Source organism: Labeo rohita, chromosome 23, assembly GCF_022985175.1.
Source record: "Labeo rohita strain BAU-BD-2019 chromosome 23, IGBB_LRoh.1.0, whole genome shotgun sequence".
Taxonomy (NCBI): Eukaryota; Metazoa; Chordata; class Actinopteri; order Cypriniformes; family Cyprinidae; genus Labeo; species Labeo rohita.
This window is the reverse complement of record NC_066891.1, coordinates 25675734-25688746: the sequence shown is the minus strand read 5'-3', so window position 1 is coordinate 25688746 and position 13013 is coordinate 25675734. Positions and strand designations below refer to the sequence as shown.

At 34.6% G+C, this 13013-nt stretch overlaps 1 protein-coding gene across 1 annotated transcript; it reads right to left on the bottom strand.

Annotated features, from left to right (window-relative positions):
• Nucleotides 1-3799: 3799 nt before the first annotated feature.
• LOC127154602 (aquaporin-4) lies at nt 3800-12749 on the bottom strand. Its single transcript, XM_051096238.1, has 6 exons — nt 12446-12749; nt 9716-9910; nt 8108-8269; nt 7028-7192; nt 6473-6553; nt 3800-5152 (listed from the first exon to the last, which is right to left on the bottom strand). The coding sequence occupies exons 1-6, from the start codon at nt 12458-12460 to the stop codon at nt 4937-4939; spliced, it is 834 nt and encodes a 277-aa protein (XP_050952195.1). The 5' UTR covers nt 12461-12749; the 3' UTR covers nt 3800-4936.
• Between the last annotated feature and the right edge of the window lie 264 nt (nt 12750-13013).

The window sequence follows — 13013 nt, the reverse complement described above, 5'->3', positions numbered from 1 at the left end:
TGAATGCAGAAAACACACAAATCGCACATCCTCAGAATAACGTCACGCATCTGCACACGCACAATGTCCGTCAGATCCCGAGGCTCAAGAGAGGCCCTGCGCTGACAGATATGATCCATCTGTGTTCAGATACATGCAGCGAAATCCCTGAGCACAGGAAAGCCATTGTTGCTCAGAGCATGAAGCTAACATGTGAAAACATCCCTCATCTGCCTCTCATGTTTAACCTGTAGTCTGGCTCTCACTCATCTGTCAAGTTTTAGAACCTGAAACCTTTAATCTCATTGGTCACATAAAAGAGTAACATTGTTCTTTGAGTCTATCTATCTATCTAGCATTCGTTCATGTGTTCATTCATTCTATCGTAATAAAATTATTGTTCTATCGTTCTATCTACAGTGTCTATAGAGAATCATCATACCCCTTTGAAATAGTTACTTTATTTGTCATACAGCCTGAAATCAAACCCCATTCCAAATAACTTCTCCAGCTTTATTTACAATTTTGGTCTTACAACATCAAACCAATGAAAAAAAAAAAACACAAGTTTTGCAAATTAATAAAAAAACAAACAAAAAAATTGAATAATTGGGTTGGAAAAGTCATCAGTTCCTTGATTTAAAGGAGAAGTTCACTTCCAGAACCAAAATTTTGTCTTTCTTTCTTCAGTCAATAAGAAATTTTGTTTCTTGAGGAAAAAATTCAGGGATGTTCTCATATAGTGGACTTCTATGGTGCCTCCACGTTTCAACTTTCCAAAATGTAGTTTCAATGCAGCTTCAAATGGCACTAAACGATCCCAGCTGAGGAAGAAGAGTCTTATCTAGCGAAACGCTTGGTCATTTTCGAAACAAATTGACAATTTATATACTTTTTAACCTCAAACGCTCGTCTTGTCTAAGTCTGCATGAACCTTTTTCTGGTTCAATACGGTCAGTACAGTTAGGGTATGTCGAAAAACTCCCATTTCGTTTTCTTCCCCAACTTCAAAATCATCCTACATCACTGCAGAAGTACCGACCCAGTGTACAAAATGAACATGTAAAGAAGATCAAACACCCTTTACAAAAAAAGGTAAAACAGCGATATAGGATGATTTTGATGTTAAAGAAGAAAACAAGACGGGGAGTTTTTCGACATACCCTAACTGTATTAACCCAGATTACACAGACTACAGACTTGGCTTGACTTGGATGAGGAGAGGGTGAGTAAATTAACTGTAAATTTTGTTCTGGAAGTGGACTTCTCCTTAAATACTTCGTAGAGCCACCTTTTACTTTAATCATAGCCATCAGTCTTTTTGGATATGTCTGTACTAGCTTTGCACGCCTTGATTGAGAAATATTTGTCCATTCATCCTTGCAAAATTGCTCAAGTTCAGTCAAATTCTGTGGTGAGCAGCAATGGACTGCTCTCTTCAATTCCATTCACAGATTTTCGATTGGATTTAAGTCAGGGTTCTGACTTCGCCACTTAAGGACATTCACCTTATCCTTAAAGGAGTAGCTCACTTCCAGATCAAACATTTACAGATAATGTACTCACCCCCTTGTCATCCAAGATGTTCATGTCTTTCTTTCTTCAGTCGTAAAGAAATTATGTTTTTTGAGGAAAACATTTCAGGATTTTTCTCCATATAATGGACTGATATGGTGCATGTGAGTTTGAACTTCCAAAATGCAGTGTAAATGCAGCTTCAAATGATCCCAGTTGAGGAATAAACATCTTATCTAGTGAAACGATTAGTTATTTAAAAAAAAAAAAAAATACAATTTATATACTTTTTCTCAAACGCTTGTCTTGTCTAGGTCTGTATAAACTGTTTTTTCTGGTTCAATACAGTTAAAGTATGTCAAAAAACTCCCATCTTGTAAAGGTCGTTTCATCTTCTTTGCATGTTCACTTTGTAAACACTGGGTTGGTACTTCTGCAGCAATGTAGGACAATTTTGAAGTTGAGATGGGAGTTTTTCTACACACCCTAACTGTATTGAACCAGAATACACAGAGCTTACACAGACCTAGACAAGATGAGCATTTGAGGTTAAAAAGTATATAAATTGCAAAATGTTTTAGAAAATAACCAATCGTTTTGCTAGATAAGATGTTTATTCCTCAACTGGGATTATTTAGAGCCCTTTGAAGCTACATTTAAACTGGACACAGGTTTTCCGCAAGAATTTGGATGTACTTGACAGCATCCATTTTCCCTTCAATCCTGACCAATCGCCCAGTCCCAGCTGAAGAGAAACACCCCCACAACATAGTGCTGCCACCACCATGTTTCACAGTAGGTATGGTGTGTTTTGGCTGGTGTGCTGTGTTTGCTCTTCGCCAAACATAGAGATTGGCGTTCAGTCCAAAAAGGTCAATTTTGGTCTCATCAGACCACAGCACCTTTTGCCAGAAGGACTCAGACTCTTCCAAATGTGTTTTTGCATAGCGCATTTGAGAAAAACTTCTTTTGTGCCACCCTGCCATACAGGCCAGCTTTGTGTAAAACTTGAGAGATAGTTGTCACTTGCACAGACTGACCGGACTCAGCCCATAAAGCATTTTAAATCCTTCAAAGTGCCTTAGGCCTCCTGGTAGCTTTTCTTATCAATGTCCTTCTGGCTCTTTCATCCCATTTGCATGGATGGCCTGATCTAGGCAACGTGCTGGTGTTGCCATACGCTTTCCACTTCTTAATGACACTCTGAACAGTACTCCAAGGGATAGATAAAGCCTTTGAAATGTTTTGTAGCCTTCTCCTAACTTGTGTCTTTCTACAACATTGTCCCGTCTTTTAAAAGCACTTTCCCAACCATGGTGAATTCTTTGCCGTACCATGCACTACTAACAGTGGAGTCTTCAAGAAACAACTTGTTTTATTCTGAAGTAATCAAAACCACTACTATTGATGTCAGGTGGGGCAATCGCCTAGTATTTAATCTAGAAGTTTATTGCTTGAACCTGAGCAAGTTTATAATGGTTTACTCTAAGGGGCTGATCACTTTACCAAACCAGGTATTTTGACTAATTAATTTTTAATAATCCTCCAGAATTTTTTTAAATTATAATTTGATAGAATGATGAGGGTTAAAAAAGTTAAACTTTATTTTAGTTTCTAGGGTGTAATGTGACAAAAGGTAAAGGTTTTCACAGGGTATGATGATTTTCTGATATCTATCAATCTATCTATCTAAAAAGTCAGCAGGACTTGGATTTTGTGATGTCACTAACAGTAAATATGATGGTATAGATAAACTTGTAAAATCATTTATTTTTCTTGAAAGAAATCAGTGCATTGAGTTTTATGGAAATATGATCGGGTGCTGTTGGTGGTTCTGGTTTGTTCAGGGCAGAAGTGATTAGGCAGAGGTTTGTATTGTGTGTGGGCCTCATAGCCGGATAAAGGCCTGGAAAATCCCTCTGTTAGAGGAGCTGATGGTGAATTAGGATCGCTGATCTCATCTGTTTCACTCCCTCACTTACACACACACATTCATACACATGCATGCTGAACAAAACAAAATGCTGGCTGGCACTGTGTGGATGTTCTTCATTGTTTAAGTGCATGTGTGTGTTATTAATAGATGCTATGTATGATTTATGCATGTATATTCTAGCATGTGCACGCAACACGACACAGTAATGTACATGTGTAACGTAAATGTGTGTGTGCAAACTGATATTCATAAAAGGGTTAATATGAGAATATTGCCACTAAACATTGTGCATTAGCATGCTCAACATGCTTTCTGTAAAAACACAGAAACAAAACTATTGAATATTACACTTTATTAGTTGAAATGTGGATCAGCATAATTTGTAGCATAGCAATTCTAAACATAAGAAAACATTTTTGTGTCATGCAAGAAAATTAAAAAGGCAGAGGTTATTGTATATGTGGCGGCTATGCTTGTACTCCTATTTCATATCATTTACACAAGATTATAATTTAAGTACAGGATGAGTTTAAAAAAAAATATTCATAAAAATGAAAAGTCAAACTTTTGCTCCAAATTATAAACAAAGTAAATCTTGTACATCAGACAAAAAGAATGCAATTATATTTCTTGCTACATAATAAATAATTAAACAAAAATGACATCAACAAACACAGACATATATAACACTTCAAAAGCTGTTAAACACTTTCAACTATAGACATAAAATGAAACTCAGACTGAAATTCTGGAGGTTAACAGTAGATTTAGGAAAAAGTATGTAATATTATTGAACCATAATAGCAAGCTCAAGCCACACAGGCGTATGTTTGGCACTTTTATAACTACCCATGTGCGAGCTGAGAGTTTTGTAAGAAATGAATGGGATTCATTTCACAGACAGCTTAAGACAGTACTACCTAGTACTGCTTCTGATCCACAACAGAACATTTTAGTATTAAAACATTTCTATTTACAGACTTTAATGGAAATTATAAATGTTAATGTTCTAGTTAACCATCTGAAGCCTACTGTATTATATTTGATATGCAAATTTCCAAGGTTTCTGAATTATCAACATGATTAAAACTTGTTGAAAAACCTGTTGTACACAACTTTTTTTTTAACATTCGCTCTAAAGCAGGGTTTCTCAAATCTTGCTCTGGAGGGCCAATGTGCTGCAGAGTTTAGCTCCAACCCTGATCAAACTCATCTACCTGTGATTTTCTAATGATCCTAAAGACACTGATTAGCACGCTCAGATGTGTTTGATTAGAGTCTGCAGGAAAGTGGATCTCATGGGCCAGATTTGAGAGCCCCTGCTCTAAAGATTCAACAATTTGTTTATCTTCAAAATAAAAAAATAATTCTTAATTTTAATTATTTTTTGCAATTCATCTAAGCATGCTTATGAAGAAGCTACACAAGATTTGTTCTGTTCATGTTTGATTGTGTTTTTGTGACGAAATGTAAAAGCCTGCATTCTTAATGAACTTAAACATAAGCTTAGCTGTGCTCCAGTTTGTTGTTTTGTTTGTTTCTCATGGCGCTCTGTGTGACTGTGGACAGGGATGATCGAGACACGCTGGCCGTCTCCACAATCTCAATGTCCTTACAGGTCAAACAAGCCACCAGCTTCTGTCTGGATGCACTGGGGGCAAAAATGAACTCATGAGACACTCCAGCCAGAACTGCACCTAATATTGGACCAATCCAGTAGACCTGAAAAACAAGAGAAAGCATTAAATACATAGCATTTATTATAAAATAACTCTTCACATCTATATTCATCTCGATATTTGTACTCAAGCAATGCAATGAACTCTTCTCAGATTTCTGAAACTACAGCAGAGTAAACACTTATAGAGATCCATTCTCCAGCAGCAGAAACTATTTTGTTTTCACAGCTTTTCACAGTTTTTAAAGGAGAAGTCCACTTCCAGAACAACAATTTACAAATAATGTACTCACCCCCTTGTCATCCAAGATGTTCATGTCTTTCTGTCTTCAGTCGTAAAGAAATTATGTTTTTTGAGTTAAACATTTCAGGATTTTTCTCCATATAATGAACTGATATGGTGCACCGATTTTGAACCTCCAAAATGCCGTTTAAGTGCGGCTTCAAACGATCACAAATGCGGTTGTTAAAGGTCCCAGCCAAGGAAGAAGGGTCTTGTCTAGCGAAACGATCGTTTATTTTAATAAAAGTAATACAATTTATATAATTTTTAATGCCAAACACTCATCTTGTCGTACTCTGCCTGGACTATTTTTGTGCCCATTCATGACAGTTAGGTTATGTCGAAAAACTCCCTATATTGCTGTTTTACCTTTTTTGTTAAGGGTGTTTGATCATCTTTGCATGTTCACTTTGCAAATACTGTGTCGGTACTTCTGCAGCGATGTAGGATGATTTTAAAATGATTTTTGAAGTTGAGGGAAAAAATACGATCAGAGTTTTTCGACATACCCTAACTGTCTTGAACCAGAATACACAGAGTTCAGGGAAGAAAGGCAAGACGAGCGTTCAAGATTAAAAAGCATTTATTTCTTTATTTATTTATTTATTTTTTTTTTGCTAGATAAGACCCTTCTTCCTCGGCTGGGATCATTTCCAACTGCATTTGGGATCGTTTGGGATCATTCCTCAACTGGGATCATTTGAAGCCGCATTTAAACTGTGTTTTGGAAGTTCAAAATCGGGGCACCATATCAGTCCATTATATGGAGAAAAATGCTGAAATGTTTTCCTAAAAACATAATTTCTTTACAACTGAAGAAAGAAAGACATGAACATCTTGAATGACGAGGGGATGACACTATATGTGAATCTTTTTTGTTTTGGAAGTGGACTTCTTTAATGCTGGTGTAAGATTTCACAAAAAATATATCTACATAAATGTACATAAAGTAATTTAAAAAAAAAATGTAAGTCTTTGAAAAGGGTCCATATACAAGTACTAATTACCTACACAGAAATGTCAGGGGGGTTTTGTCTTTTTTTACCAACAAAGCCACTTAAAATAGTTTAGCTCAGCTTACCCAGTGATGTTCCCAATATCCAAGTATTATAGCAGGACCAAGGGAGCGAGCCGGGTTCAGACTGGCACCAGAAAATCTCCCCTAAATCCACACACACATTCATATGTTTTTGTATTGTTTTCTTCAGGTTTGTTTGATGAACAGAAGTTCAAAAGAACAGCATTTACTAAAAATACAGTTATTTTGTACCATATAAATATCTCTACTGTCAGCTTTGATCAATTTAATGTATCCATGCTGAATAAAAGTATTCATTTCTGTATTCAAAGAAAACATTACTGACTCCAAACTTTTGACTGGTAGTTTAGCAAAAATCTTAAGTACATCAAAAGTTGCTTTGGGTACTTTTTGTATATAGGCTACCATATAAGTTTGATGGAGAATATTATGCAAAACTAACAATAATAGTAATTTAATAATATAGCATATAATAATATACGACATGGACAAGTCGAAACATATCAGCAGGTTACATTTCTAATCATCCAAAATTGAGACTCCAGGTCATGTTGACACACATCCAGAGCACACACACACACATTTGCATACACTTACAGCAATAAAGATGGCAGTGGTCACAGCAAACCCAATGGCTAAATTCCCTGGTTCATTTATTTCTCTCCTGCGTTGATCTTCCACAGAAAATACAGTGAAACCCAGGAGAAATGTGGCAAGCATCTCCATCCCCAGAGCTTGACCTGCATTCATTTCCACTGGGACCTTCAGAGAAGGAAATGAGAGGGAATTTTTATTTTTAATATTTTTATTTACTTATTTAGTTAGCAGAAGATTTGGTCCTGCAACAACATACTTGCCAGTTCTAACTCTTTCATTAGCCTAATTATTAACTCTGTAGATATATATACACACACACATATATATATATATATAGACATTTGAATTAATAGTCAAAATTTATTCATTTATTTGCGTAATTTGATCTGTGTTTTATGTTCTGTATTACGTTATGGATTTGATACATAAGGCATTTATGGCTCATATTATATGATATAGCAGCATATGAAAAAAAATACCTGTATGAATGAAATGCAGTTTGGTGCAGATGCTAATATTTATATGGCTAAAAAGTTGAAGATTAAATTCTGATTGTTTGAAATGTAAATTCGGTCATTTTTATGATCAGTGCTCTGTATTTTATTTTATTTTTTTCAAAACATAGTGCAATGTAATCGATGAAGACTGAGAAATGAACAAATAAACGTTTCTCAAAAGCCTGATTTATCAGATTTGATACTCATATTTTAACATGATTTTTATTTTTAAAAAAATATGTGTGGATAATCAAGTAAACCTAAATTGCTTCAGTCCAGTAAATGTTCCTCTTGAAATGTTAATAATAATATAAAAAATGATTCTTATGTTTATTTTAAAAACACATTTCAAAGCAAAAAATCACATTTTTACAATTATATTAAAAAGTCAGTAAAACGTCTGTTGGGGACTATCAAAATAAAGTGTTACAGAAGGAATGCAGAAGTTTCTGTGCAACAGGTTTTTGATTAGACTGATAATTTAGAGGCCTTAGAAATGTGTGTATGAAATACGATCAAATCTGACTGCTGGATAGGACCAGTGTTAATCTGAACATTTCCCATGTGTTGAAAACCTCTGAACCTTGTTGATGTAGTTTTGTGCTGTGGACTTCAGGGGCAGTGAGAGGTACATGAGGCCAGCTGCGAGGATCCCACCCAAACACTGAGCAACCAGATACACCACGGCCCTCAACACATCCACCTTACGTGTGGCCAAGAGAGCCACAGTCACCGCAGGATTCACCTAACAACAATAACAACAACACTATTAATTACACGCACCATACCACATATATATTTTTACTTCCGTTCATTCTGTTGCACTTTTAATAATTCTTATACTAGTGGTACTATGTAAGTAAAACATCAGTGCAACAGCATTTCCATTTATTATTTTTGCAGATGGGTCTTTCTACAGAAATGTCCACTTCTGGTATAGCAAGATGCCTTAAAATGTTCTTTTTCTAACATTTAAACTTAGACCATATTATTAGATTACTATTTGACTTTATGAATACATATAATTGACAGCTTAATGATTTTTAAAATCTTTTTTGTGCAGTTATTTAAAGACCACATGTACCTTTTGTTTTTGTCACTGGTGTTACCTTCTTTGGCAATATTAAATGTTTTTATGAAATATTATTTCTCGATTTTTTTTTTTTCAGCACATGTCGTCAGAGTTACAGAAAAATAATGAAAATGCAAGAAATAAGGAGATTGTGTTTTATTTATTTAATGTGACAGAAAACGTGACAGGTAACACCAGTGACAATTTTTATGAAAAATGCATTTTACAAAATGACTGCTGCAAGGCATGAAACCGCATGTTGTCAATCATGGTATACTCACTAAATTAAGCAGTTTAATCCATTTGTATTCTAGTTTTTTACAATTCCCTAACAATAAAGTAGGTCACACCAGTGACTTCAACTAAAAGCTTTATATGAAATCACAAGATTAATGAGAACATTTCTGATAACTGAAAAGAGTGAAAACAGTGGCCTTTTTCATAGTTCTTTAGAAAACTGCAAGAAGGAAGTCAAGTGACGTCATCAGTTTGATTTTTATTTCAAAATAAATTGTTTTATTTTGAATTTGAATTTTTGAATTTGAATTTTATTTTTGTTAAACGGTAACAACAGTGACACAACTCCAGGGGACCACTACTTTTATTATATATTTTATAATATTTATTCAGCATTTAGTTTTTTAATGCCATTTACAACATATATGTGATAGTTATGAATACATAATTGTATTTTACAAATGGTAGAAAACCTGTTTTTTGATCTTGAAATAAGGCACTTTCCATTTGTACATGGCTGTGGGGATGAGCGTTTTTTGTGGTGCTTGGAATTCTATATAATTAATTTAAAAACAAATATTGCCACATTATTGGCTCAAGAAGTTGTAATTGTTCAAATAACATATTGTTTCATTTGAAAATATAAAGAAATTGTAACGCTGAAGTGTTTTTAAGTGTAATATTTATGTAAAAGCTAGGGACAGACCCAGAAGGACCCAGATATTTTTATCCAAAGCAACATACAGTGCATTCAAGGTGTTATTATATGGTTTTGTGTTTCCTGGGAAGTAAATCAAGTATCATGACTTTGATTGTGAACACTATGATTTACCAGTTGAGTTGCAAGAGCAAGGAATTAATAAATAAATGACATTTCCCTACCTGAGCGCCACTGATTTCACCAAAGCAATATCCCAGAACCACAGTTGCCATACCAGCAGCCAGTGCGGGGTAAATGGGCCCGGGGGAGGCCCCGTCTGGCCCCGGCACTAAAGAGCCCAACACAGCAGATACAAAGACCAGAGAACCAAGAGTCTCTGCCAGAATCCCCTGCCAAAACTGACGGCTCCTCAGCTCCTGGTGTGAATCAGTAGAAGAGATGAACAGCCATAAGAACAGAAACAACCGACATTAAACCTGCAATTAATTCACTGCTTGACGTCAGTAGAATGCAAACAATTTATACTCCTTTACATGAATAATACATGAACACCCATATTTATATACTTGTGTTTATATTGCATTTTTATAACCATAAAACATGACTTCTCATGTGATAAGGCATTTTTTTGGCAGAATGTTACAAAATCAAAAATCAGTCATTACCTAAGACGACAGTAATTTACATTCTCAAAATGTCCACAGGGCAAAACCTAAAATTTTAGTTAAAATGAAAGTTAAGCTATAGGAGCTGGCAATATGTAACATTAGATATAATTTGTCAACTGATAGAGATTTAGGACTATCGTCTCTGTTGCTCACAAAAACGTAACGTTTGCACACATTTTTAAGCAATGCGGTTTAAAAACAAGTGATTTTAAGCCGTTGTAATACAATCAGCAGTAAAAGACAACTCATTTCACTATTTGCATGTGCTGTCAAAGGTGCATGCATGTGAAGATGGTGCACATAGAGTGTGTGAGTATTAAGCCAAGATATTTTTGCCACTTTATAGGCTTTGAACGGTTAAATACACACACTTGTATGTGTCAGAATGCCCGTCTTTACAAACACAATAATTTAGGACTGAAGTGAAAGCAAACAGCTGAGAAAGAAAACACATGTGTAACAGTATATTGAATCGGGGCAGCTCCTAAAGTGACAGCAGTCCAGGGTTGCCAGGTTTTCACAACAAAACCCACCAAATTGCTTCTCAAAACTAGCGCAATCACATTTGGAGGGTGTTCCCCAGTAAAAATCACATTCCAGGGGTAAAATACACGTTTTTTTGTCAAGGTTCCTCTGGTACATTTTGCATTCCAGGGGCTAAATATAACGTTATTGGCGTCACTTCAACCCGCGGACATGAAAAACAATGTGCGGCAACAGTGTTAAAGTAGCTAAATTCCGTGGGAAAACCACAGACTTGACAACACTGCAGCAGTCCAGTATTCCTGCTGTCTGTCATTCATGTTAATCAAACAACAAAAGAGAGAAAATCTCTCACTGCTCTTGACTAAAACACTTTCATAAGTTTAATAAGAAGAAATATACATTTAATTTAGACAGTGAAGAATGTGTTTTTAAACATTTCATTACTTTATACAATGTATGAAGCATTTCTTATTTATTTCATTTTCTCCTGTTGCTTGTAATCAGTTTCTTCTTCAGTGAGCTTTTTTTGTTGTTGTTGTTTTGGTTAGTATTCATTTTTTTGTGATATAGACACTGGTGACAAGAATTCTAAAATTTCTATGGTATCAAAAATTTTTATAACATAAAGACCTTATTTAAGCAAAAATAACTATAACTATATATATATATATATATATAATTACAGTAGAATAAAATTACTCATATCGTGATATAAGATTTTGTTCATATAACCCAATATAAACAATGACAATATATTGATGCAAACTATTTTTAAATAAACGTTCAAAAGTGTATCTAAACCCTAATGAAATAAATGAAATGAGACATTAAATAAAAAAATTATTAAGTTGTCAAATCTCATTTAATTGCTTTACAGAAAATACATACAATAAATAGATTATGACAATTAATTGTTTATAATAAATAATGGCTTATCTATATATACTGTTCATATATATTATTTATTAATATTATTTAAATGTTTATAATTTGCATTCTAATTAATAGTTTTTAATAACATGATGTGAATGTTTATAATATATTATAATGTTTATAATCTTAATATCTTCATAATCGTATAGTCGCATTTAACAGAACGGACGATAATGTGGTTTACATTTAGCAATCATGCAAGTACAATAAATAAATAAATAAATAGTAGTCTGAAAAACCAGACGCAACCCCTAGTACATAAGTAAAAGATTTAAAATGCATTTATTTTATACTAAGTATAGTTCAAGTCTATTAACATATTTACTGATATAAAATTTTAATTAAACTTTATTTGGAGTACTACTTGTGCACAATGCACTTTTCTTAATATTAAGCTTAAAATATGTTTTAATGTCACTATTGATGAGTTTTGTATGATGTTTAAATATTATCCATTTTTAAATGCTAAATATTTAAAGTTAGTTTTCCAATTAGTTGTTCCAATTTAGCAGACTTTAAATATACCAGTTTAGAATACTAAAAGTACAATTGCAGGATATTTTTTATTAAGTACATAATATGTAAATGTATTTGTAGTAAATAAATGTACTTTAAATACATTTTAGTATATTTATTTTTCACTAAGGACATCACCATAAAATCCAAAATGTGGAAAGACATTAAACTTAAATTAAATGACACAGTAGATGTCACCTAACTTTTTAGCTGGCATTTTATCATAAGTTCACCCTAAAACCCGAGCATTCACACAAACCGAATCCACATCAAATTGAACGCAAATGAAACTGAATCTCTAGAGGTTAAAACCTTGCCAATCAGTGACTGTGTTATATTGGTCCTTACCTCTTTTATTGCCATTCCAGGTGTGATGTTTTATAGTCCGTCTGTCAGTGCTGATGTTGCTGTGTGTTTGAGGACATGGGCTGGACTGAAGGGTGTCTTCTGTTAGAAAGAGCCTAATTAATTCCAGTGGAGGAGACTACAGGAGGCCCGACACAAAGGGATCACCGCCTCCCTCCGTCCCGCTACACGCTTAGCCCTGCTCACACGCTGACAAACCTCACCACAGCATGATCACAAACATCAGTTGGACACATGAAGCTTTAATTCACTATAACAACAACCACCCTTGGCAGCAGTCGCTAGATGCGACAGGTCGCTCACTGCTTGATCGAGAGCAACCTAAACTGTGAGGCCAATAAGATGCATTGAGGTTTTCTGGTTTGTTATTATGTGCCGCTGTTGGGCTTCAACGCCAACATCATTCAATTATAAACCAATGCAAACACTAAGTGCGCATGTATATTATTCACCGTTTTCTCTCCTTTCATCATCCTGCTTGTGAAGTGCTGTGATCATCGCCATGGCGACAGCCTGATTCAGTTGCCATGACACCTATTATGATGCTAGA

Coding starts and splice junctions, on each gene's coding strand:
- LOC127154602 (XM_051096238.1), bottom strand. Junction 8,270..9,715: donor GTGAAATCAGTGGCGCTCAG/GTAGGGAAATGT, acceptor TATTGTTGTTAG/GTGAATCCTGCGGTGACTGT. Junction 5,153..6,472: donor GATATTGGGAACATCACTGG/GTAAGCTGAGCT, acceptor CTTGTTTTTCAG/GTCTACTGGATTGGTCCAAT.